Below are 25798 nucleotides of genomic sequence, written 5' to 3'. Positions count from 1 at the left end.
TTCTCAGTTACTGAAAATGCTTCAAGGCTTTCTCCTATCACCATCAAGTAATAATGTTGAGGGAATTCAAGTATTAGCCTAATTTAAGTATTAGCCTAAACTAAATAACTAAGCAATTTACCTTAGGAAAAAAATTCTAATTTATAGATTTAAACAATGCCAGAACAGAATGATAAATTATTAACAAGACATGACTTATTATGGAACTTAAAATACTCTAACAGGAAATAAAAACAACCAACTACAGATTTTTTTAGACATTACTCAAACTTTTAATGTATCAATTTATTGCATATGTCAGTACAGAAAAATAGAAAGTGTTCTTTAAAATAAATTTGTTGTAAAAAATCAAAATGTAAATGTTTAAGACTGCCATGGTTAGCACATAAATATACTGCAATGTTTAAGTTTAATTTATAAAATGCATTACACCACTATTTGAAATAAGAATGGCAAGGAAATGAAAAAATATATGACTTACATTATGACTTCAGAATCTTTTTTTTTTAACAACCTGAATTTATTTTACGTAGAGAATTTAATTTTCAGTATACACTGTACTGATGGGAATTCTGCTAGCATTAAATTAATTTTCAACACCACATACCACTCTTCTTTGTTAAATGGGTATTTATATATGGCACTTTTGTAAAGTGTCTCTTGTACACAATCCTATTTTAAAGTATACATAGTTCTAAAAATATGAAATATAAATGGAGGTATATTTGTGTCACTTGGCTAAGATGGATCGATTTATGGGTAAGATGACAGTTTGCATTAATTTCACCATATGAATTAATGTATGACACTTTTGATTAGCCAAGAGATGCTGATGTGCATATATTATATATAAACAAACAGAAGTGCATTTCACCGACTATCCTTTCAATTGGGAGATTTATAAATAGATGTTTGTGCTATGTCATTTTGTAACTTTACCTGAGTGATATGAAGGAAGATAGCTCAATTTAACTGGATAATCTGAAAGCATTATTTGCATTTTTTTTCAAAATTTCATAAATGATGCCAAAAATAACGAGTCGCTGAATCCTTATTAGTAGTCTCCATTCATGACCTAGAAAAAAAAGTGATTTCTGAGAGACATGCTCATGATCTTATCCCAAATTCACTTCCAACTATGATGGAATGCAATTTAAAATAGTACTACAAAATATTACTATCAGATTTTACAAGATAAAAATTTACATAAAATTCATTATGGCCTTATTTCTTGTAAACCACAAAATAAGTCTATTCCCTCTACTATTACTGACCAACTGGATAGACAAGTAAATATTAAATAAAATAATAGCCAAATAAACTGAATGTTTGCCAATTCTATCAAGCCAGAACACAGCAAAGGAACTACTGAACAGCAGAAAGATGCATAAAATTAAAGTTGGAAAATATATAATTATCAATGACCAAAATATCTAGTAAAACAAGGTAAGCTTTTCTAGACATTAAAATCCAAGTTCCATCCCCTGATTTAGTTTTTAAGGAAACAATAAATGCAATATAATTTTAAAACTATTTCTTGTCCCTAGGGTGATAGCATCAACTAGTGCCTCAAAGAAATTTATGTATTTCAAAAGGGCTGTAAGAGCTTTTAACACATGCTGGTCAAATTTCTTGCTTATCAAATTCATTTTGTGGCAAACCTCTAATATAATGAAGCCTATTTAGATTTCCCTTTCTGGATATGTTTCCAATCTCCTATAACTTCCACTGTTTCGGTGTTTGATATTATCAGAGTACAAAAGCAAATTTGCTTTCTTTTATCATTCTTCAATGGAATGTCCTTATCCTAACAAGATTCTTAAAAATAGGATCATGCTATTTTAAGACAGATTTTCCCCAAAATAACAATTGTGTACTAAATTTAAATTTCATGGGGGAACATTCTTACGACAACTATTATATTAATTAAATCAGAAAATTTATATATGTATTTCCATTATTTCTGACAGATTGTCTGAAAGAGAACAATTGAATTTATTCATTTTGTCATAACTAAATGATCACTTTTGGCCACAAAACATGAAATATGTTTGAAAATAGGTTGCTATGGATTTCATAGACCTCTGGTGTACTTTCCACCCCCTCAACCATCTGACTAGAGGATGTTTTCCCTCAAATACCTAGTAAAGAAACAGAAAACTCCACATACAAATTGCTCAATACATTACAAAAGTCAGAGGCGCTTTTCCTCCAAAAGACAGAGGACATAATACACTAGCACCCTTAAAAAAAATTGCCAGTTAGCAATTTTTATAATTTAACAAAAAATGGGTGAAGCTAAACATTTGGCATAAATTAAAATTTTATTTTCAACACAAATTCCTAAAGTGTTTACAATTAAGTGTTGCTGTGTAAATGTGGACATTACTAATTGTTCCTAATTTTCCAGAATCAACTTATTTTATAATATTAGAGCTTGATGAAAATATATGTATTCTTTTGAATGACATTAAAAACATAGAACTCAATAGACCACATGGACAAGATATTATTTAAGTTTTTAGAGTGGAAAATTTATCCTAGATTATACTTTCCAAAAAAGAAGCTTTTCTTAAGAAGAGCACTTTTCTTAATAATTCAGTTATGTTAAAAAAAAAAAAAGTACTCCCAATAACTCTCATTGACTTTATTATCTTTAACATTGAAGTGGATTGTATTATAAAAATGTGATTTGTGAAAAATAGTTCTAGTCCAAACTTCACAGAACAATTTTTAAATAAAGACTAAAATTATTACTGATTTACTGAGTCTTTATACTATGGCTGCTTTTATTAAATCAAGGAATGCAAATTGAAAAAGATACGAACTTAATGAGAATCATAAAAAGATACGAACTTAATGAGAATCATAACTAAAATTGTACTGAAAAGTTGATATATATGTACAAACCTCATTTACATAGAACTGTCAAACATTACTGAAAACAACTTACCTTATATCTATGGCTCATCTGCTACATTTTTGGTAAGGTAGCATTATGGAATACTCCAAGAATCAAAGGGAAAATATTTCTGCAAACATATCTAAATACTACTTCCATTTAAGTCTACTAAACTGTGTAGCTTAGAAATCTTAAAAAAAAAATACCTATTGTGAAAATATGCTTTATGGCAAAATTGGGAAATTCTCTGCCCTCCACTACAGAAATAAAATACTTCCTATAAAATCTAACATTTGATACAGACACTATTCTTTTTAATACCAGATGGAGCAGGAAACCAAAGAACATGATGTTTTCTTTCTACCTTTTTTCTTTTTTTGGTAAATCCACTGAGCTGACATCTTGGCTTTGGTTTGGGGTTTACATGGATACTGGGACTTAAAATTCAAATAAGGGTTATAGTTTAACTCTTCTATGTAACTACAATCACATAATGAGAAGTACTTTCAAAGTTAATTCTCTAAAAAGTTCAAATCTTTGTTATGGCTGCTATTAGTATGTCCAGCTACAGATTGTTGATATTTACATAAGCTAAAATTTTCTTTGCCACCAAAATGACTATAAATGTTTTAAAAATTTAGATAAACACAACAAACAAAAGCTGCAGTAAAATCCTAAATATCTATTTTGACATGCCAAGGATTTTGGTTGTACTCAACAGAAATACTATGATTACATTTGTTTAAGGGCTTCTACTTATTACTAAGGGGAGGAAAAAGACCTCAGCACTCACAGAAGCTAAGTCAATGGCACCCTGCACACAGGCCTTATGGTTTATCCTTTTGACAAACATGTAATAAAATGTTTACATAAAAATAGATATAACCCAGATTATAGTATACACTAGTATACTACTGGTGCTATTTACATTAAAAATATTGAATTGCATAATTCAGGGAATAAAATACGATCATGCATTTTATATTAATTCTTGAAGTGAAATATGCAATTACAGAACACAGTTTGCTAACCATGATTGTCCCAATATTTCCTAAAGTGAAGAATACAGAAAAATGTCTTGCTATCTCAACTTTTTCCTCCCTCATCTACCTCTCTTCTCACCAAAGTATAAGAATAGCAATGATTATGGAATACTCCAAGAATCAAAGGGAAAATATTTCTGCAAACATATCTAAATACTACTTCCATTTAAGTCTACTAAACTGTGTAGCTTAGAAATCTTAAAAAAAAAAAATACCTATAGTGAAAATATGCTTTATGGCAAAATTGGGAAATTCTCTGCCCTCCACTACAGAAATAAAATACTTCCTATAAAATCTAACATTTGATACAGACACTATTCTTTTTAATACCAGATGGAGCAGGAAACCAAAGAACATGATGTTTTCTTTCTACCTTTTTTTCTTTTTTTGGTAAATCCACTGAGCTGACATCTTGGCTTTGGTTTGGGGTTTACATGGATACTGGGACTTAAAATTCAAATAAGGGTTATAGTTTAACTCTTCTATGTAACTACAATCACATAATGAGAAGTACTTTCAAAGTTAATTCTCTAAAAAGTTCAAATCTTTGTTATGGCTGCTATTAGTATGTCCAGCTACAGATTGTTGATATTTACATAAGCTAAAATTTTCTTTGCCACCAAAATGACTATAAATGTTTAAAAATTTAGATAAACACAACAAACAAAAGCTGCAGTAAAATCCTAAATATCTATTTTGACATGCCAAGGATTTTGGTTGTACTCAACAGAAATACTATGATTACATTTGTTTAAGGGCTTCTACTTATTACTAAGGGGAGGAAAAAGACCTCAGCACTCACAGAAGCTAAGTCAATGGCACCCTGCACACAGGCCTTATGGTTTATCCTTTTGACAAACATGTAATAAAATGTTTACATAAAAATAGATATAACCCAGATTATAGTATACACTAGTATACTACTGGTGCTATTTACATTAAAAATATTGAATTGCATAATTCAGGGAATAAAATACGATCATGCATTTTATATTAATTCTTGAAGTGAAATATGCAGTTACAGAACACAGTTTGCTAACCATGATTGTCCCAATATTTCCTAAAGTGAAGAATACAGAAAAATGTCTTGCTATCTCAACTTTTTCCTCCCTCATCTACCTCTCTTCTCACCAAAGTATAAGAATAGCAATGATTATAGATTATTACAACTGCTATAACCAGAAACCTTTGAATAGTCTTCATTATATTGGCATAATAAAATATGGATACATATCCATATTGAAAGATTTGATGAAAATGTATGAAACTATTCCAACAACGACAGTTTTTCAAATGTAAAAACTATCTGGATCATCACAGAGAAGTATTAAAGACCTTTCAAAGTTTAATTTTACTCTTTAGGCAAGTACAGACATAATACACAATTAAAAATTAACATTCTTTATCACTTTGCACAAGTCAAGATACAGTGCATTAATCAGAAAAAGAATATTATATAATTGTTACATTGGATGAAGTCTTTGCCATTTCTTCAGGGGAGTGACTTTTTATAACTTCTTTGATGAACTGTTCAAGTGCAGTGAAATAACCCTGGCACTGCCATGTATCATTATGAGTTCCATCAGGAAAAATAGCTAATCTTTTAGTCCGAGATGGGGAAAGTTCATAAAGCTGCTTCATCATTACTGGTGGAATTAACTGGTCTGAGAGCCCAGAGATGAAAAGAGAAGGCATTCTGCACTGAGAGATTTTTCTGTAGGACAGGAATTTATTTTTGTAGCACCACAAAGGAAGATATCGCATTGGAAAGAAAGAAAATAAAGTAGTAGCCATATGTGGTATGCTTAGAAATGTGTTCTCTACCATGATGGCTGAAATCCTATGGGAATTTTCAGAAGCTAAGTGAATAGCTACTGCTCCCCCCAAGGAACGGCCAAATAGGAAAATTTTTGTTTTATCAAGGTCAGGTCTGGTCATCATATAGTCCAGTACTGCTTCAGAGTCTAAGTAGAGTCCTTCTTCACTTGCTTCACCTTCACTCTTTCCATAGCCTCTATAATCAACAAGTAAAAGGTTAACTTTCAGGTTAACCAGCATAAGCAAAGCATTTGGCAACCTGTGACCAATATTGCCTGCATTTCCATGAAAATAAATGATAGTTGGGGAATATGTTGAATCATCTCCAGTGTATCTCAGTAAAATAAGATTGAGAAGCACTCCATCTTTGGTTCTGATGAAAATGTTTTCATGTGGAATGCCAGTGGGCATAGGGACATAAAGGCGGGATGATGATGGTTGTTCTGGAAAATAAAGCAATACATCCTGGAATTTATATAGAATACCTGCTATCGATACAAATATTAACACAAGTAAGGTGATGCCTCCATACAGATGGAAAGTCACTATTAAAGGTAAAAGAGAAATACGGCAGAGAGCCCAAGACCATGAAGCTAAGGCTAATAGCCATCTTTCAACAAAGGTCCACAACATCCATGACTTTTCCATTGTAGGTCTCCTTGAACTATTATTCCATAAGTATCCTAAAAAAAGAAAAGAAAGAAATATATAACCAAAAATTCAACAAAGTATTTCATTTACTAAAGAAACAAAAAACTCCAATCACCCTTTTTTATGAAATATGACAAAAGTATTAGATTTTAAGTTTATATATGTGGAGGTATTAATCCAAAAAAAAAAAAAATCCAAAGAAAAGAAGGAATTTTGTAGAGATATTTTGACTAAGAACTTCTTAAAAGTCAATAATCAGGCTATTAGATTAAGAAGGGCTCAGTTTAAGAAAATTCTGTTAAAAAGTGAGATCTTGCTATAATAAAGGGGTTCCTAAAATCATTTATTTTTTGCAGCTTTCAATCATCTCCTTTACTTGATCAATTTTCAGACTTCATAACTTGACTACACTCTAACCCATACAACATTATTTCTATACCTATGTAAATTCGCAAAATGTACCAATTAATGAAACCAGGTTTATATGTATAGTGGAAGCCACATCTAAAAGTGGTACTGCTTTCTTATTAAGAACACATATGAACTGGTAATATGAATAATTTTTATTTTAAAATAAGAAAAATTATTTTTAAAAAATTAGGGAAAAAATTCAAGAAAAACAAGAAAAAAAGTTTTCTTCCTTCCTTAAAGCCTAACACCTTGGTTCAATAAATCTTTTTGTTAAGAGGCCTTCAAAACCAATGCTTTCCTTTCAAATGAATTAAAAAGTGATAAAGTGAAGGAAATAAAAAAACACAACTGACAAAGTAAAAACTTTTTTTCCCCAAAGGCAGGGAATTATACATCTTACGATCTATACTCATCTTTTACACAAACTCTATTTTCACGATTACATCTAACAGTGATTATGCCAAAATTACATATATACAAATCATTTAAGAATGAAAAGCAACAAAAATTTAAGATAAAGCAGAAAATAAAATAAAGAAAAACTACTAAAAATATGAAATAAATCAATAGAAAAATATTAAGAGAACAGGATAATCCCATAAAGTTCATCAATGTCTAAAATGTAAATAGAGCATTTTAAAAATACATTGAAGTCTTAAATTACCCTTCATATTAAATTCCACTTCATAGCAAGAAAAAATCTTACAATCTTCCATGGAACTATTAAGTCATTTTTAGACCCTATCACCACTATTTTTTCTTTTCCTCAATCTAGGATCATAGGATAATAAGTTTAGAGTGGGAAGAGATTTTCAAAGTCGTTTAATATAAGACTTTTATTTTACAGATGAAACTGGGGCTTAGAGACTTTAAGTAACTTGTCATACAGTATCAGAAAAAAGTCTTCTTGACTCCAAGTCCAATGCTCTATTCTCTACACAACAATGAACCTCTTTCTTGGTTAATGACTATTTAAGCTTACATATTATTCTGAGATATTAAAAATATAACCAATTTTAAGACCTAAAAAGTAATAGTCTATATGAATGATAAAATATAAGGGCTTAAAAGAAATTTTTTTTAAATCAAGTATAATTTTTCACTGTGGTACTGATAATCAAATATCTAAAGTAGTACTTATTCTTTGTTTAATTTTGCAAAGTGATTTCCAAAATTTGAGTTAGATTTCAAAAATCTATTAGTTTTTATCCACATCCCAGGAACTAACACTGCCACCAAGCTGTAGTATTCTTTATTACAATTAGCTAATTTATATTTAGCAGAAGAAATGGATGTTAGAAGATGCTAAATCAAGTTTATGAAACTGCATACTCATGACAAAGATGGCTTGCATTTAAATAAAAAAAGAAAGCTAAACAATAATATACTAATAACATTTGGTCCAGAAACTTAAACTAATAAATACATTCTATAGTAATCATTGCTAACATTAACAATGCTAAGGACCAATAGTCCTTTTTTAAATTACTAAAACCTCGATGGAATTCAAATTTATTTGTTTTAAGGTAATTTTTTTTTAAAAGCACAAGCAAAAATCTGTATTTGGAATATTTAATTTGTAAAGAAGAAATAAATGATTACTTTGTCCTAAAATTATTCTGGCTAAAGTTTAAATAGAAAAAGAACAGATCATTATAGTACAGCAAATATTTTGATTTATTTTACAATTTTAAAATAAACCTCATATTAAAAAATATAGACCAAAAAGGAATAATTAGATTAGGTTTAGAATATATATTTTACAAAGTAACTTAAAAAAAAAAAAGCCAACTGAAAGGGATACTAAATGCCAAGTAACTGCAAATATGAAAACCAACAAAAAGGCCTCATTTCCAAAATATATAGAGAATTGACTTTAATAAGAAATCAAGCCATTCTCCAATTGACAAATGGTCAAAGGATATAAACAGACAATTTTTAGATGACGAAATTGAAACTATTTCTAGTCATATGAAAAGATGTTCCAAATCATTATTGATCAGAGAAATGCAAATTAAGACAACTCTGAGATACCACTATACACCTCTTAGATTGGCTAAGATGACAGGAAAAGCTAATGGCGAATGCTGGAGGGGATGTGGGAAAACTGGGACACTGATTTGTTGGTGGAACTGTGAACAGATCCAACCATTCTGGAGAGCAATTTGAAACTATGCTCAAAAAGTTAGCAAACTGTGCATACCCTTTGATCCAGCAATGTTACTACTGGACTTATATCCCAAAAAGATCTTAAAGAAGGAAAAGGAACCCATATGTCCAAAAATGGTTGTGGCAGCCCTTTTTGTAGTGGCTAGAAACTGGAAATTGAATGGATGCCCATCAATTGGAGAATGGCTGGGTAAATTGTGGTATATGAACATTATGGAATATTATTATTCTGTAAGAAATGACCAGCAGAATGCATACAGAGAGGCCTGGAGAGACTTACATGAACTGATGCTGAGTGAAATGAGCAGAACCAGGTAATCATTATACACTTCAACAATACTATATGATGATCAAATCTGATGGATGTGGCTCTCTTCAACAATGAGATGATTCAACCAGTTCCAATTGTTCAGTAATAATGAGAATCAGCTACACCGAGAGAGAGAGAGCTATGTATGGGAAATGAGTGTGGACTACAATACAGCATTTCCATTGTTTCTGTTATTGTTTGCTTGCATTTTTGTTTTCCTTCTCAGGTTTTTAAAAATTTTCTTTTAGATCCGATCTTTCTCGTGCAATAAGGTAACTGTATAAATATGTATACATATACCGGATTTAACATATACTTTAAAATATTTAACATTTATTGGACTACCTGCCATCTAGGGGAGGGGGTGAGGGGAAGGAAGGGAAAAGTTGCAGCAGAAGGTTTTACAAGGGTCAATGTTGAAAAATTACCCATGCATATGTTTTGTAAATAAAAAGCTACAATGATTTGAAAGAAAGAAAGAAAGAAAAAAAGAAAGAAAGAAAGAAAGAAAGAAAGAAAGAAAAGAAAGAAAGAAAGAAAGAAAACCAATATCAAAATCCTACATCATTTGTTATGAGTAGAAGGTGGTTCCTTGAACAGAATAAATCCAGTTTAAAACATGTGGAACAGAGAGATTATCAAATGTCTTGGTTTGGATGAATCCTAATGGAAATAATCAGGAGTTATTAATTAAAAGAACTGAGTTGACTTCTCCCTGAGTGTTTCTAACAGTGATGAGAAATAAGAACAGATATTTCTGGAAATAAAGTCAAAGATTAAATATAACCACTAAGCCTGCTTTGTCAGTCCTCTATCCCGACAATATTCCTCTGGGGGAAAAAAAAAAAACAGAAACTTGGGAAAAGAAATAGCAGTATCAACATTTATATAATACTTTACACTCACAAAGTGTTTTATTTTAATACAAAGCGTATCTTACAACCTTTTGAAAAAATAAGCATTATCACCATTTTATAGAAGAAGAAACTGTACAGCTAATGCGATTATTCTTCAAGGTACAGAACCAGAATTCTGTGGCCTGGTGGTTAAAAGCAACAAGGATCATGAACATGTGTTGGATGGTTCTGGAAAACAGGGAGCTAAATCCCTCAGTGAACATCTAGAGCAATATACTCTGCCAAAGGGTGAGGTCATCCAAAGTGCAGAGGAGTATTGTTATGCCAAGCTCAGGGCACAGCCAGCTTTTACTGGACTTTGGCTCAGGAAATAGGGTGTATCCAAAATATTTTGACAATATTAAGACATGTAAAACCTTAAGGGTCAAACCATACTAAATGTATTTGGCTTTATTACTTTCAGTTAAGATACATTTGGAAAACTAATAACCACCAATACAATGTGAAGTGAAAAAAATTTTTTTAAAAAAATAAAACATCAGTGGAACAATCCTGAAGTTGTCAGCCAATTAAACTTGTTTCAGGAGTTTGCCCTCGGTCATCAAATATAAATATTTTCAATTCTCTCTAGTCTTACTGTTCAATCAGGGAGAAGTTATTTTAAACTACTTTAAAAAAGCAAAGTTTTCATACTATGTCAGTATCTGCATAATGAAGCAGTAAAGAGATTCAGTAAATTTTACTTTTTAAATTGTAATGACTTTTGTCAATTGCTTAAACCTTATTTACTTCTTAGAAGTTTGGAAAAATGTTCCCGAATAAAGTTAATGCTTCAGCTTACTTAAAACTGACCCATACAATTTTTAGTGAAGACTTTTAAAAACATTGAAAATGCATCAAATTAAAGGATTATCTGCTTTTAGAGCTATTAATGCAGGAATTCTCTCAATTATGAAAATTTTACACAGAAATTATCTTCCTTTCCCAAAATCTTGGGGAAAATTTTTTTTTTCTTTATTCCAGATCTGGCATCTTTTCCTCATCATTGTCTGAGGAATCATCAGTACATCTCCAAAGATGTTCATTCTCTCCGAGAAGTGGTCAGAATTGGATGTTTTCACTCAAAATTGGACGTCTTAATCATGGACTGATATTTAGCCATAGTTTACATTCAATGTATCTTATGTCATACTTTAGCAGAATAATCAGAGAAGAATTCCTAAAATACTATTTGGAATTCTCTGGCATTTGGGACTTATATAGTTGAACCCAGAAGATCTGGGAGATGATCAACCCAAGTCCCATATTTCAATATGAAGAATTCCATCTTTGTAGTAAGGATCTGCTTTCTTCAACAGAGAGGAGAGGGCATGGAAAATATGACCTCCCCCAAGTTAAACATTCTGATCCATCTTCAGTTTCTTAAATGTATGTGTGTCTAAACAGATATATTTCAAAACATGTGGAAGAGCATCTCTTCAGAACCTAACTTTTTTTGTTTTACACACACACACACACACACACACACACACACACACACACACACACACACTCTCTTTCTTCTTTCTGTACTAACCCGATGGCTTTGTCAATATCAAAAATATATTCCATGCCATCCCAATTAAAACTACCAAGAAATCACAGAGCTAGAAAAAATAATAGTCCCCCTGGAAGAACAAAGCATCAAGAATTTAAATGGAAATAATGAAAAAAAAGTGCAAATAAAGGTAGTCTAGCTGTACCAGACCTAAAACTATATTATAAAGCAACATTCATCAAAATCATTTGATAGAATGAAGAATAGAAATCAGTGGAAGCGGTTAGGTTCATAAAATAACAATAATCAATGACAAAAATAATTTACTCCAGCTTCTGGGTTTAGAACTCACTATTTGACAAAAGTCGCTGGGAAAATTGGAAAATAATACAGCAGAAACTAGGCACTGACCAACAGCTAATACCCTATATACTAGAGGTCCTCATACTATGGACAGCAGGCCAGATGTGGCAGCTGAGGATGATTATCCCCCTCACCCAGGGCTATGAAATTTCTTTGTTTAAAGGCCCACAAAACAAGGTTTTTGTTTTTACTATAGTCTGGCTGAGGGACAGTGAACTGGCCCCCTACTTAAAAAGTTTGAGGCCTCCTGCTATATACTAAGGTAAGTTTAAAATGAGTTCATGATTTGGACATAAAAAACTAAAACTATAAGCAAATTAGAATAAAGGATAGTCTATCTCTCAAATCTGTAGAGAAGGAAGGAAGGAATTTATGGCCAAAGAAAAACTAGAGTATATTATGAAATACAAAATGATTAATTTTGATTATTTTAAATTTAAAAGTTTTTATACAAACAAAACCCATGTAGAAGGAAAACAGAAAAGTGGGGAAACAAAATCTTTATATCCAAGGGTTCTGATAAAGGCCTCATTTCTAAAATATACAAAAAACTGATTCAAATGTATAAGAATACAAACCTTCAATTGATAAATGGTAAAAAGATATGAACAATTTTCAGATGTAGAAATTAAAACCATTTCATATAAAACTTCTCTAATCACTACTGATCAGAGAAAAACTAAGACAATTCTGAGAGACCACTACACCCTTCTCAAAATGGCTAAGATGACAGGAAAAGATAACAATAAATATTGGAGGGGATGTGAGAAAACTGGGACACTACTGTTGGAGTTGTGAACTGATCAAACCAATCTGGAGAGCAATTTGGAACTATACCTAAAGGGCTTATCAAACTGTACATACCCTTTGATCCAGCAGAGTCTCTACTGGGCCTATATCCCAAAGAGATAATAAAAAAAGGAAAAGGATCCGCATGTGCAAAAATGTTTGTAGCAGCCCTTTTTGCAATGTCAACGAATTGGAAACTGAGCGGATGCCCATCAGTTGGGGAATGGCTAAGTAATACTTATGAATGTTATAGAATATTATTGCTCTATAAGAAACTATCAGCAGGACACTTTCAGAAAGATCTGGAGAGACTTACATGAACTGATGCTAAGTGAAGTGAGTAGAACCAAGAGTACATTGTACACAGCAATAGCAAGATTATGAGATGATCAATTCTGATGGATGTGACTTTTTTCAACAATGAGGTGATTCAGGCAAATTCTAATAGACTGAGAGCTATCTGCATCCAGAAAGAGGACTGTGGGGACTGAGATGTGGATAAAAACATAGTTTTTTCACCATCTTTGTTGCTGCTTGCTTGTATTTTCTTTCTCATTTTTCCTCCCTTTCTGTTCTGATTTTTCTTTTGCAGCATGATTAATGTGAGAATATGTATAGCAAAATTGTACATGTTGAACATATACTGGACTACTTACTTGCTGTCTAAGAAAGAGTGGGGAAGGTAGGGAGAAAAATTTGGAACACAAGGTTTTGCAAAGGTGAATGTTGAAAACTACCTGCATATATTTTGAAAATAAAAAGCTATTATATTTTAAAAAGAAATAAAAAATGTATTCCAAAATAAAGCAGTCAAAGTTCAAATAACAAGGATTTATTAAGCACCTAATTCTGTGCTAAGTGGAAGGGATACAAAGACACACAAAAACCGGATTGTTCCCAACGTGCTCATAGTTTAATGGAAGTGGGGGGTGGGATAGAGGGGTAATACAATAGAGGAAAAAACTACACACAATTTAAATGCTAGATAAATTGGAGATAAACAACAGAGGGAAGTTACTGTACAGGCTTTAAAGGAAATGGGGAAAGGATTCTTGTAGAAGATGGAAGTTTAGCTTGAAAAAAGACAGTAAAATCAGGAAGAGATGTAAAAAGGGAGAGAATCTCGGGCATTGGTCACAGGCAATGAAGTTGCCTTGAGTTAGATAACAGAGAGTCTTGTATAAGGAATAGCAAGCCAGTCAGAGCCAGTGAATCTCAGAGTATATGTGTGAGTATGGAGGATGAGTATGGAGGAGAGGGGAAATGGAAGAGGGAGAATCTAATGAAAATAAGGTCTAACATATTAATTTAAAATAGATCAAAGAATCAGGTGAAAGTACTTTAACAAGAAAGTATTTTGTTAACCATAAAGTATGTTATAAATATACAGCGTCATGTTTGTCTTGCAACAAATGATGAACTCATTTAGTATTATTTGGGTACTTCTATTTACTTCTGAAAGTCCTAAATGCAATCCTGACCTTATCCTCCCAAAAAGAAATTATAATCTGGGTAGTCAATGACAAAAGTGAAATAGTGCTTCTCTACTGTTATGTTGGATTATTCATTCTATAACTAAGTTAAATGGGAATTGGAGAATTAAAGAGAATGGAAGTAGATAAATTCATTTAAATTAAACTCATTCTTTTTTGCCACCACAGAAGTTTCACTTCTTCAGGCTGTGCCCTTCTATTATTGAAAAAAATCATACAATTAAGAACTTTATAGATGATTTAAGCCCCAAGCCTTTTATTGATTATACATTTGTATATTATTTTGTCAAGTTACAAAGCATAAGATTATAGATTTAGACACGAAAAGAATCAAATGGTCATCTAGTCCAGGACTTTTCAACTGTGACCCCTTTTCATCCAAGAAATTTTTATGCAACTCAGGGTATATATAAAAAATAGGTATACAAAACAAACATTTACTGATAATTATAATTTTATAACCCTACATTCAGTTACATGATCCCATAAGGGTTTTCAACCCACAGTTTAAGAGTTAGGAACTTGAAGAAATAACCTATCTATGGTCACCCAACTAGGCTTTCTCAGGTCACCTAGTGGTCTACATATTAGCCACCTTTGTAATAGTGATATATATTGGTGAAAAAATTTAAAACATTTTATACCAACAGAGCATCAAACTTATAAAAATTCACATTAAGGTAATTAAAATATCAATCTTAATTTTACCTACAATAGCAGAACCAATATTAATAAAATATATTTTCATAACTAATAAGTTATGCAGTATATACTTCTACAGATCAATGGAAATATAAATGAAATTAGGTAGTGAAGATTAAAAACACTAACAGAACAAATGACTTAAAGGATTGATTTTGTTGTTATTACTAATATTCATTAGTATCAAATTCCTTATTGCAAGGGTATTGATAATGCTATTTCTTTATATTATGTTTAGCAACTACCTATATCTTATTTTTTCTTGGGGGAAAAAAAATTCAAGGGGCAGCTAGATGGTGCAATGGATAGAGCACCAGCCCTGAAGTCAGGAGGACCCAAGTTCAAATCTGAACTCAAACACTTTAACACTTCCAGGCTGAGTGACCGTAGGCAAGTCACTTAACCCCAAATGCCTCAGCAAAAATAAAAAAAGAAAAAAAATTCAAGATTATGTTTTTATAACTTTAAATACATTAAGCATAATTAGACTACAATGGGATGTTGAGAAAGCATTACTATTCAATCACAGTTCCAGATGCTTTTCTCTCCTTTCACACTTCCCTTAAATTATGATTGAGATTTAACATGCTCTCAACATCCATATTTATTTCAGCCAAGGATTGAAAATTTGAGAAACCATGCCATCTAGGCATCTGAAATGGAGACTCAGATGTGTGCCATCAAAAAGTTGGAGATAAAATATATTATCTATTAATTTCATATACAATGATCAAGAAAAAAAATTAAATAATCATGTGGAGTGAATGAACAATCACCGACTATCAATAAATTAGATGACAAGTTGCTGCCCAAGAAAATTCCCACAATAATAAGCCCTTCTGAACAAAATTGGGGAATGCTCTTAATTGACAGAGTTAACAGTAGTCTAAATACCTTGTACTTCAGTGTCAGATCCTAAATCCAAAGGGAATGGTGCATGTTATGGAAGATGTCAAACATAATCTAATCTGAAAAATCACAGTTAAATAAAAGTCGGTAGAATGTAAATTCCTCAAAGTCAGGGTCTACTTTTAATTTTTGCTTCTTTTATTCTTTTCTCAAATCCGTGATTAAAATAGAGCCTTTAAGACGTGTGCTTAGTAAGTGCTTGCTGAATAATAAACGCATTTTTTGGGTCAAAGCAAGGGAAACAATAATAAGGAAGAATGAAAAACTATAATGTTGTAGTTAAAATATTTTGTTAAGTGCCCCACACATAATTTAATCGTTCTATGATTTACAAATGGATGATGTAAAGAATTTGCTTTAAATCAGTTCTATAGATTATAGAACAAAGTTTCCCATAAAGACAGTTATTAAACATGGATAGTTTCCCAGACAAAGCTATAAAAGTCTAATTAACCAGTAATATATATGAAATACTTTAAGTTTCTAATAAAAACAGTATTATTAAAATAGTAACAATTAAAAGAATGTAATGTAATAAAATACAATTTCTAAATGGATAGTAGAAAATACTACTGTTTGAGAAAAGGGTTAGATACTAGATTTTTGATTTTCACTGATCTAGGTAGTTTAGTGAATAGTTCTCAGGAAGATCTGACTTCAGATGTGACCTCAGAAACTTACAAGCTGTTTGACTCTGGCAAATTACTTTAACTCTATTTGCTTTACTCCACTGTAAAGATATGGCAAACCACTGCAGTATAGGGGTCACAAAGAATAGTACACAAATGAACAACAATACAAAATGTTCATAGTATACAAACTATTATTATTGTGTAATATCACTGATATTTTTAAAAGCACCTAGGTGGCTAAGTGGATAGAGAGCTGAGAACAAGAATCAGGAAGAGCTGAGGTTCAAATCTGGCCTCACACCCTTATGAGATGTGTGAGTCTGAGCAAATTAACCAAAGTTATTTGGCTCAATTTCCTCATTTGTAAATGAGCTAGAGAAAGAAATGGTAAATCACTTTACTATCTTTGCCAAGAAAGCCTCATGAAGAGTATGATCCTTAAAGTCATGAAGACCAGACAAGAAAGCTCCTTAACAGGTTGGTTCATTTACTACAATTTGGTCTTAGAGAGATTCCTAGAGAGGTTAAGTGATATGTCTAAAGTCACACAGCCAGTATATGTCAGAAGAAAGGCTTGAACTTCGTTTTGAAGCTTTGAAGTTCACTCTCTCTCTCTACGCACTACAGTAGAGGAGTCAAATATTAATGATAATAAAGTGCAAATAAATAAAAAAATACAATAAAGTAGTAGTAATACCACATTTTAAAACTAATGTATGACCCACAGGGATCCTATATACAGAATACCATGTTGCTTCTCTTGAGAAAAAGTAGTTACAGGATAGAAAGGTTAGGAACTGAGTCTGAAGAGAATTTCTGGATACTGAAGGGGTTTAGAGAGAAAAAAATATACCTGAGGAAACTAGGCAAGACTGGGGATAAAATTAGGGTAACTGAAATCAAAATCTCCTCAGCACTGAATTCAACTGTGTATTGTTTTAAAGGGGAATATGGAAAAGGGCATCAGGTTAGAGCAAAGAAAAGATCTTTCAGAACTCATATTTACTTCAAAATACACTTCTCTTTCAAGATTTTTACGGTTGATGACTCTCATTTCCAATAATACAAGTACATAAAACTCAAAATCATCCTTGCCCCCTTCAACATCCCTTGGCTCATATATCTAATCCCTATGGTCCCTTTTCCCTCCTCAGGGCTCCCAAAATTACTAGAATGGATTAATGAAACACTAACTATTCTTCATACCTCAAATGCCTTACCCCATCAATCCAACCTTTACATATCTTATCAAAGGGATTTTCTTATAGCAAAGATCTGATCATGTCATATTCTCAACTCAGTCACTCTGTGGAAGCATATCAAAGGGATTTTCTTATAGCAAAGATCTGATCATGTCATATTCTCAACTCAGTCACTCTGTGGAAGCAAATAAACCTCTTTTGCACTGAAATTCCTTAACAACCTGGCTTCAACCTACCTTTTCAACCCCTTTACATAACTCTCCTTCAAAAATTAAGGTCAGTCAGTAAGGCCTTATAATTCATCATATTACATGGCACTCCATTTTCCCATTCCTTTTTCCTGAACTGATTATCCCCTATTTCTAGAACACGCAATGCTCCTCAATTACTCTCTTAGAATCCTAAGTTTATTTTGAGATTTAACTCAACCATTACCTTTTGGATCACAGAAGTGGATCTAAGGCTAGAAGAGACTTTTCATCTAATATAATCTTTTTACTTTACAAAGAATATGAAACTAAGGAAGGTTAAGAGACTTGCCAAAAATCTAACAGGGTTAGGAATGAAGCTTAGGATCCATCCTTAAAGCACCATCTCCATGTTCAATGCTCTTTCCTCTTTACCAGCTTGCATCCTAAAATATCTCACAAAACTTTTCTCATCAACAAATTTATTTTGTATATATCAATAAATGCACATGTTGTCTTCACATCCTTGAACTCCCCCACAGAATATTAAGTTCTTTCAGGACAACATGGCAGAATTGAAGTCAATAGTATGTGGGTTCCAATTTTGCCTCCGATAACTACTAGCTGTGTGACCCTGAACAAATTACCTTTAGGGGCCTCAGTTTTCTCATATGTAAAATGAGAGAGTTGCTTCTCAGGTCTCTCTTCTTTTTCACTTTGTGTTTCCAACACATGGTACATATGTAACTATTATATATACAAACACATATTCAACTTACATATACTTTCCTCATCATGATAAAATCTTTGTATCAAAAATCAAACAAATAGAGGAAGCTGGTGATACTGGGTCTGAAATATGGAAAACCTGAGTTTCCAGTCTCAGATACTTAAATGTGTGCGATTCTGGGCAAGTCACTTAACCCCTGTTTGTTTTAGTTTCAACTGTAAAATAAGAATAATATCACTACCTGCCTCAAAGGATTGTTGTGAGGATCAAATGAGATAATATTTGTAAAGTGTTTAGTATAGTGCCCATGATATACCAAGTACTATATAAGTATTAGCTATTATTATTATTATTAATATTGGTGTGATTGAATCTAACACAATGCCTGGCATACAGTAGGTGTTATATAAATGCACAATGCCTTATCTTTACCAAATATCTATATATTCACATACACACTATATATACACACTACATGTGTATATAAAAATATGTATGTGTATATATATATATATATGCACACATACAATAGTTACATATGCACAAATATAAGTATATGTAACTACCATATAACTATTATTTATTATACAGTTATAGCATAATCAAATCAATTCAGAAGCTCTTAGAAATGACTGGCCTAAATATAAGGTACATCCTCTTATGCAAATTAAAGGTCTAGTTTAACCTAACAATAACCTAATAACACATGAATAAAACATTATTATCTACACAAGGATTATACTAGTAAATTTATTTAATGTCATTTTAATAATCTTAGCAGTATACTTAAATAAATCTAGCTCTAAACCCAAAGATGATGCCACGGAAGAAAACAACCATAATCTGTCTGAAAAATCCTAATTAGATCAAATCATTTCAGTTAAAATGTCAGCTTCTAGAGGACAAAGGGTGAATAATTTTTCTTTTAACCCCCTCCAAAGCCTAGCATACTTTAATGTCTTCATGAAGGTCATGATCTAACATTCATTAGTTATGTTATGAAATGAGACATCATAATTACAAAGAGAAGATATGTGAGTGCTAAAAGATTCAAGGGAGAATATTTCACTATTAAACAAAAAGGGTAGGGAGGGACAGGGAAAAATATTCATGGAGGAAGTGCCACATAAACTAGAACTTATTAGTTCTTTCTTGTCTCTAGGAAAAAAAAAATATAAATTCCTCAGCTTCACATTTTTTAAACCTCTCCACAATCTAAATTCTCTGACATGCCCTCATTATTTTACAATGATTCTATGATCCAGCTGAATGAAGTAACTCCACCTTTTACCCATTTGGTTCCCTCAGAAAGATTGTATCTCTTTATATCTGCATTATACTGCCTTTTCATTTTTCATTTTCATATATATGTATATACACATACACACAAAGAAAATGGATGCTTTTTAAGGGCAAGAACTTTTTAACATTTTTGTCTCTGTACTCCTGGTACTTGGAACAAAGCCTAGGTGGTAAGAATTTTAAAATGTTTGCTGGATTTTATAACATTATTTCAAAAGTGGTTGAACACTGTACACAATGGAATTCACTCTCTTTTTAAAAATGCTTTGCATTCTGACTTCCATCCTCATAAATAAAATTGCTATATGCAATTATCAATGATATTAAATTTTATGGACTTTTTTTAGATGCCACCTCTTCATCCTCTGCAATCTCCGATACTGTCAATCATCCTCTTCTCTTTGATATTTTGCTCTTTACATTTTCACTATACTGCTCTTTTCTGATTCTCCCCTTACCTGTATGATGGCTCCATAATTTTCTCCCTTTCTGGACATTCATCCACATCACACCCACTAAGAGTGGGGGTCCCCAAAGCTCTGTCTGGAGCCAATTTCTCTTCTTCCTTTACAGTTTTTCACTTAGTGATCTCATAAGCTCCCATGGTTTCAATTATTATCTCAGATCTACTTGTCCAGCCCTAACTTCTCTCCTGACCTTCAGTCCTGCACCTTCAGCTCCCTTTTAGATATTTTAAATTTAACTTTTCTCCCTAAGCTCTCCTTTCTCACTACCTTCCTTACTACTGTCAAGTGTATCTTTAAAGTCATACAGACTTATATCTTAGGTGTCATCCTCAACCTCTCACTCTCATATATTCCCCATTTCCAGTGAATTGTTAATTCCTATCATTGCTACCCTCCTAACATTTCTCTGATATGAAGGCTATTATAGTACAGATCCTTATCACATCAGACTTAAACTGTCTCAATAACTTTGCTGGTTGGTCTCCCTGAAAAGTCTCTCCCATTACAATGCATCTTCCACGGGACTATCAATTAATCTTCCTAAAGCATAAATTTGACCATATTAGTTCCCTACTCAAATAATTTCCAGGGGTTATCACCTCTAGGATCAAATATAAAATCTTGTTGGGCATTCAAAGTCCTTCATAACCTGGCTCCTTTCTACCCTTCCAATCTTCTTACACCATCCCCTCTTCCATATACTGTCCAATCCAATGAGGTTTATCTCCCTTTGCAATTTCTTGCACACAACACTTCATCTCCCAACTTTAACATTTTCAGTGGCTGTCTTCCATGCCCAGAATTCCTTTTATCTCTGACTCTTAGTTTCTCTTGGGTTCTTTCAAGTTCAGGTAAAATCCCAATTTCTGCAATAAGTCTTTCAAATCTATCATGCACATATCTTGTTTGTGTATAGTTAATTTCCACATTGTCACTACTATTAAAATGAGAGCAAGGGCTATTTTTTGCCTTTCTTTGTTTCTCCAGTGCTTGGCATATTGCCTGAAACAGTAGGAGCTTGCTGGTACTATGATAGGTATTATGTTAAATGCCAGGTCTCTGACTAAGAAGTTTCACCAACAGAGTAATAGTAAGGAAATCAAAAAAAGGAAAGGAAGACAGTTTTTGATTATTTAAATCTCAAGTCTTGGTAGGCCATCTACATGGAATCCATCCTCATACACTGAACTGTGTAACCCTAAACAAGTCACAACCTCTGCCAGTTTCAGTTTCTTTACCTTTAAAAAGAGGATAACAATAAATAAAAAGAGGCTAACAATAGCACCTATCTTTCTAGGGTTGTTGTCAGGATCAAAGAAGATGATATGCATAAAGAATTTTTGCAAACCTTCAAGTGCTACATAAGTTGGAAATTCAGGTTTGACATTTGGGTAAGAGGTCAGAGATGGAGATTTTGGAGTCATTTGTGTAAAGGTAAATTTAATCCATCTAAGTGAATGAATTTCTTAAAAAGTATAAAGATAGGAACAAAGGTGGGGAGGAACTGGTCAGGACAGATCTTAAGCAGGAAATAAAAAAGAGAAGAAACTATTAGACAAATAAGAGGAGATACTGGAGAAAACAAAGAAGAAAATCAAAAATAATCCACAGAATAAAATAGTACATACACACTGCTTGTATTAGATCTGTATTGGGCAGAGAATTTACTTTAACTATTTAAATAAAATTGGTTTCTTTCACAATTCTATATACCTTATTTTACGCATGTAAATATATTATTTGGAAAAGAGGTCCAAAGATTTCATCAGACTACATGCAGTGGGGTCCGTAACACTCAAAAGAAGGTTAAGAATTCCTAATTCGTGGAAGCTTAAAATCATCAGCACAAAAAAGAATATGAGGAGCCATTCCTCCAACCCTCTCATTTTTTGAATTCCAGAAAGTGAGTTTGAAAGAAAGAAGGGTCAGGAAGAGTATAGGTATTTTACTTGAAGTTATTAAAGTAGTAAGTCAGGGATTGAACTTGGACCCAGGTTGCTAAATTTGAGAATCAATGCTCTTTCCCTTTGGGGCTACTTTTAGCACAACACTCTTCTTGAGAAATATATCAAATTATTTTGCTTGGTTTGCTTTCCCTCAGACTCAGCTTAAATTTTACCTTTTTTAAAGAGGAGTACCCTTACAGTAAGTGTCTTTGTTTTGAGATTACCTCCATTTAATCCTTAAATTTTATATGTATTTGTGTTTGCACATTGTCTACATGACTAGAATATGAGCTCTAGAAAGTAAGCTTTTGGGCAGTCAGATTATTTTTTTTTTAACTTTTGTTTTACTTCTATTTGTATCGGCAACTTCCAGCACAACATGAAACAATGACAGAATAGGAAAAAAAAAAGGATCTTAATGTTTTTTCAGTAATAAAATCTAAGTATCGAGTTATATACTATGCTCTAGGTGGTTTGTTCCGAAAAGTTAAACTTACCTTCAGGATTTTCTCAAAATAATTTTTACTTATGAACATATTCATTTTTTGCTTTTAAAATGTTTAGTACATTTCATTTTTACATCACCAAAAATTGCTATCTTTATTTGGTCTACTTAAGATTTTTTAGGAAACATCATTCATATCACTGCAAACAGCTATATAACTTATCTTTCTCCTGTCTGTTTTTAGGGAGGTGGAAAGGGGACTTCCAGGGTACCGACTTGTGATTTAGTTAGAATAATTCAATTCTGGGAGTATTTAAGTTTTTGGCACTGGAGCGTACAGGCAATTCAGCAAACCATACATAATTTTTAGGATTGCTTAGTTACAAGTTTCAAGAAATGAAGACGACCACTATCAAATGCACGTCATGAAAACAAGCTGCCTTATTTTCCCAAAACATGGCCAGCTAGTAGGCTACAGAATGAATAGCTCCCGCAGTGACAGATAGACGCTTATGCCCCATAGGACATACATCACCAGTAACCAAGGTTCTCATTACAGCCACCCACGACTTCTAACCAAATGAGCCCTAGAAACTGAACCCTTTTTCTCCTGATCGTGAAGGGGGGCGCTTATTTCACTCTTAGGTCTCCTCTCGGCCGGTTCTGATCCGGGAAAAAAAAAGAAAATAAGCCGGGGGTGATGCTTCTGTTTAGCTAGCCTGGGTACACAGGCAACACTTCTTTTGGGGCTTCAATTCCGGCCCCCGCCGCTCCCGGTCCCAGCACCTGTTGCAGGTCATTTCCCTCCCGGGGTCGGGGCCGCCTGAGGTCCTACTGTAGGAGAACGGGGCCGGCCCTGGCCCCCTGCCTACCTTTGTAAACCTCACTTACTCAGATACGCTCCTCGGCCGCGCAGGTAGCCAGAAACATTAAACCTGGAAGCGCGCAACAGCCTCGACCGCTGCTTCTTCCGTCGTTCTTCATCCTCCTCCTCCGCCTCCGCCTCCTCGACCCGGTCCGCTGCCGCCACCGCCGCCACCTCCTCCGGAGCTCCTACAGCGTCGCTCCAGCCACTTCCACTTCCGGCCCACGCTGCGTGTGTCACCTCCAAATGTCGTCCCGCGGTCTCACGCTCCCGACGCCTCCGCCTTCTCTCCTCCTTCGCCCCCCCGCCGCGTCAGGAACCGCAGCGGCAGCAGCCAGTTGCACAGCTTCCCCAAATCTAATACCTGCCTGCGCACCTAGGCATGCGCAGTGGTGTCAGCGTCTGGGGAGGTGGAGTTAGGATGGGGTAAGGGCGGCCCTCCGTCCTCGGTTCCGGGATTTGAACGGTGGCCGCAGAGGAAAGAAAACTTGTAAATATCTGAACCGTAGAAGTAAATGCAGAGAGATGAAAAAGGAGAGAAGCCTGAGAGTTAAAAATCCCAACATTCCTACTGCGCAGGTGTTCTTCAGTGACGTCATACACGCACACGTGACCGCGTACGCAAGGAATACCCTACTAGGATTCCAGGCTGGGTTTCAATTTCTGTTGGGTTTCAGCATTCTCAGCATCCTCCGGAAGTTTTCCTCTCCCAAATTGTGCATGTCCTAACATGAGTCCACAGTCCAGCAGGTTTCTCTTGGCATCATTATCTGCAGGCATCATCATCAAGTTGCATTTTTGTCTCCGCCCCACTATTGTCTACCCAATAAAAGTTCTTTTTTATTTTGCTTTTAATTGATGATGAGATGGAGAGTGAGAACTACCCACAGAATGTCAAAACAGGTTTTCATTAATTCGGAGAATTGAGAGAATGAGGCAGAGGTTTTTAAATGGCTTCATTTAGTTTGGTCGTGAAAAAAAATTGAAATAGCTCCGGATTGGGAGCCAGAAGAGAATTTAGTTTTCCAGAGCAAAATTAATTGAACAGCCTTAGTTAAGGAGCCAAGAGATGACTCATGTTTATATAATCCTTTATGGTTTCTAAAGTATTTTTCTTAAAAGAAACATAGGTAGCTGGAAATTGTGATTTATCCAGACCAATTGCTATTAAGTTCCAAAGAAGAGATTCGATTCTGGATCTAATGTTCCTCTCTTTAGAACCCTTAGCCTCTCGTATCTTTGCTCTTGTCCCAATTCTGTCACTTAAGACATTTAACTTTCTTGGCGTCATTTTACTCCTCAGTAACGATAAGGTTACTGTACTAAATTCAAAAGTTTCCTTCCAGTTATAGGGTTCTTTGAGTCCTTTTCAAACTAATTAAGGAGGAAAACTCATTTCCTCACGTAAAATGAAATAAAATTTTAGTCTGAAGTATGCTTAATTAAAAATCTGAAATAAAGAATTTTGTGGAAGGAATCTTAAAGACATTCTAATCTCCTGGTTTTACTAAAGCTGAGGAAGCTGAGCCTCGAAAAAGGGGAGTGCCTTGCACAGTGGATGTAACAGATAAAATTTAGACTAAAATATAAATTTCAATTTCTTTTCAGACCTTTTTCCTCTTATTGCCCTTGACCAGTGTCACTTCTTCTCCATTTTAAGATAGTAACTTATATAGGAATCTTTCTCTGATCTCTTCAGTTAGGGATCCTACCACTCTCGTTTTATTTTTTTTTGTCAGCAGTGGCTTACTCTTATTGTATTTACTTTTCAATCTAAATATATATGTATATGTACATACACTTAAATGTGCACACATGCACACATAATACATATAAAATATCACATTTCAATATATGTATACATATATGTATTTATACATTTAACTACATGTGAATATACATGTATGCAAATACATATATTTGTTAATATACTCAGTATATAAATCCTTTAAGGGAAATGATTAATTTTCATTTTGTATTTAAGTTCCCAGTGCTTTCTCCTTAGAAGGAACTCAATAAATAATGATTAAATTGAATTCTCTTATTTTTCATTTTGTTTTATTGTTG

At 33.3% G+C, this 25798-nt stretch overlaps 1 protein-coding gene across 3 annotated transcripts; it reads right to left on the bottom strand.

Annotated features, from left to right (window-relative positions):
• Window positions 1-248: 248 nt before the first annotated feature.
• On the bottom strand, window positions 249-24018 carry ABHD13 (abhydrolase domain containing 13). 3 transcript variants are annotated; one of them, XM_051984176.1, is made up of 3 exons: window positions 23758-24018; window positions 5413-6446; window positions 249-1075 (listed from the first exon to the last, which is right to left on the bottom strand). In XM_051984176.1, the coding sequence occupies exons 2-3, from the start codon at window positions 6409-6411 to the stop codon at window positions 1055-1057; spliced, it is 1020 nt and encodes a 339-aa protein (XP_051840136.1). In that variant the 5' UTR covers window positions 6412-6446; window positions 23758-24018; the 3' UTR covers window positions 249-1054. The 3 variants fall into 3 exon arrangements, with proteins under 3 accessions (XP_051840136.1, XP_051840134.1, XP_051840135.1); XM_051984174.1 differs by lacking the exon at window positions 23758-24018 and adding an exon at window positions 20467-21090; XM_051984175.1 differs by lacking the exons at window positions 249-1075; window positions 23758-24018 and adding an exon at window positions 20467-21089 and having other exon boundaries at window positions 5271-6446.
• Between the last annotated feature and the right edge of the window lie 1780 nt (window positions 24019-25798).

This window comes from Antechinus flavipes, chromosome 3 (assembly GCF_016432865.1).
Source record: "Antechinus flavipes isolate AdamAnt ecotype Samford, QLD, Australia chromosome 3, AdamAnt_v2, whole genome shotgun sequence".
In the NCBI taxonomy this organism is placed as follows: domain Eukaryota; kingdom Metazoa; phylum Chordata; class Mammalia; order Dasyuromorphia; family Dasyuridae; genus Antechinus; species Antechinus flavipes.
Note: the sequence above shows the minus strand (reverse complement) of the source record. Positions and strands in the feature narration are given on the sequence as shown.

What these genes read in the sequence shown, in the direction of transcription:
- ABHD13 (XM_051984174.1), bottom strand. Translation starts at nt 20,515, where the DNA reads ATGTGGATGAATGTCCAGAAAGGGAGAAAATTATGGAGCCATCATACA. An exon ending in ATTATGGAGCCATCATACAG is followed by an intron (nt 6,447 to 20,466) that starts GTAAGGGGAGAA and finishes TTCTTTTTTTAG; the next exon opens with GATACTTATGGAATAATAGT. An exon ending in TGGCAAAGACTTCATCCAAT is followed by an intron (nt 1,076 to 5,412) that starts GTAACAATTATA and finishes TTTTTTTTCTAG; the next exon opens with GTCATGAATGGAGACTACTA.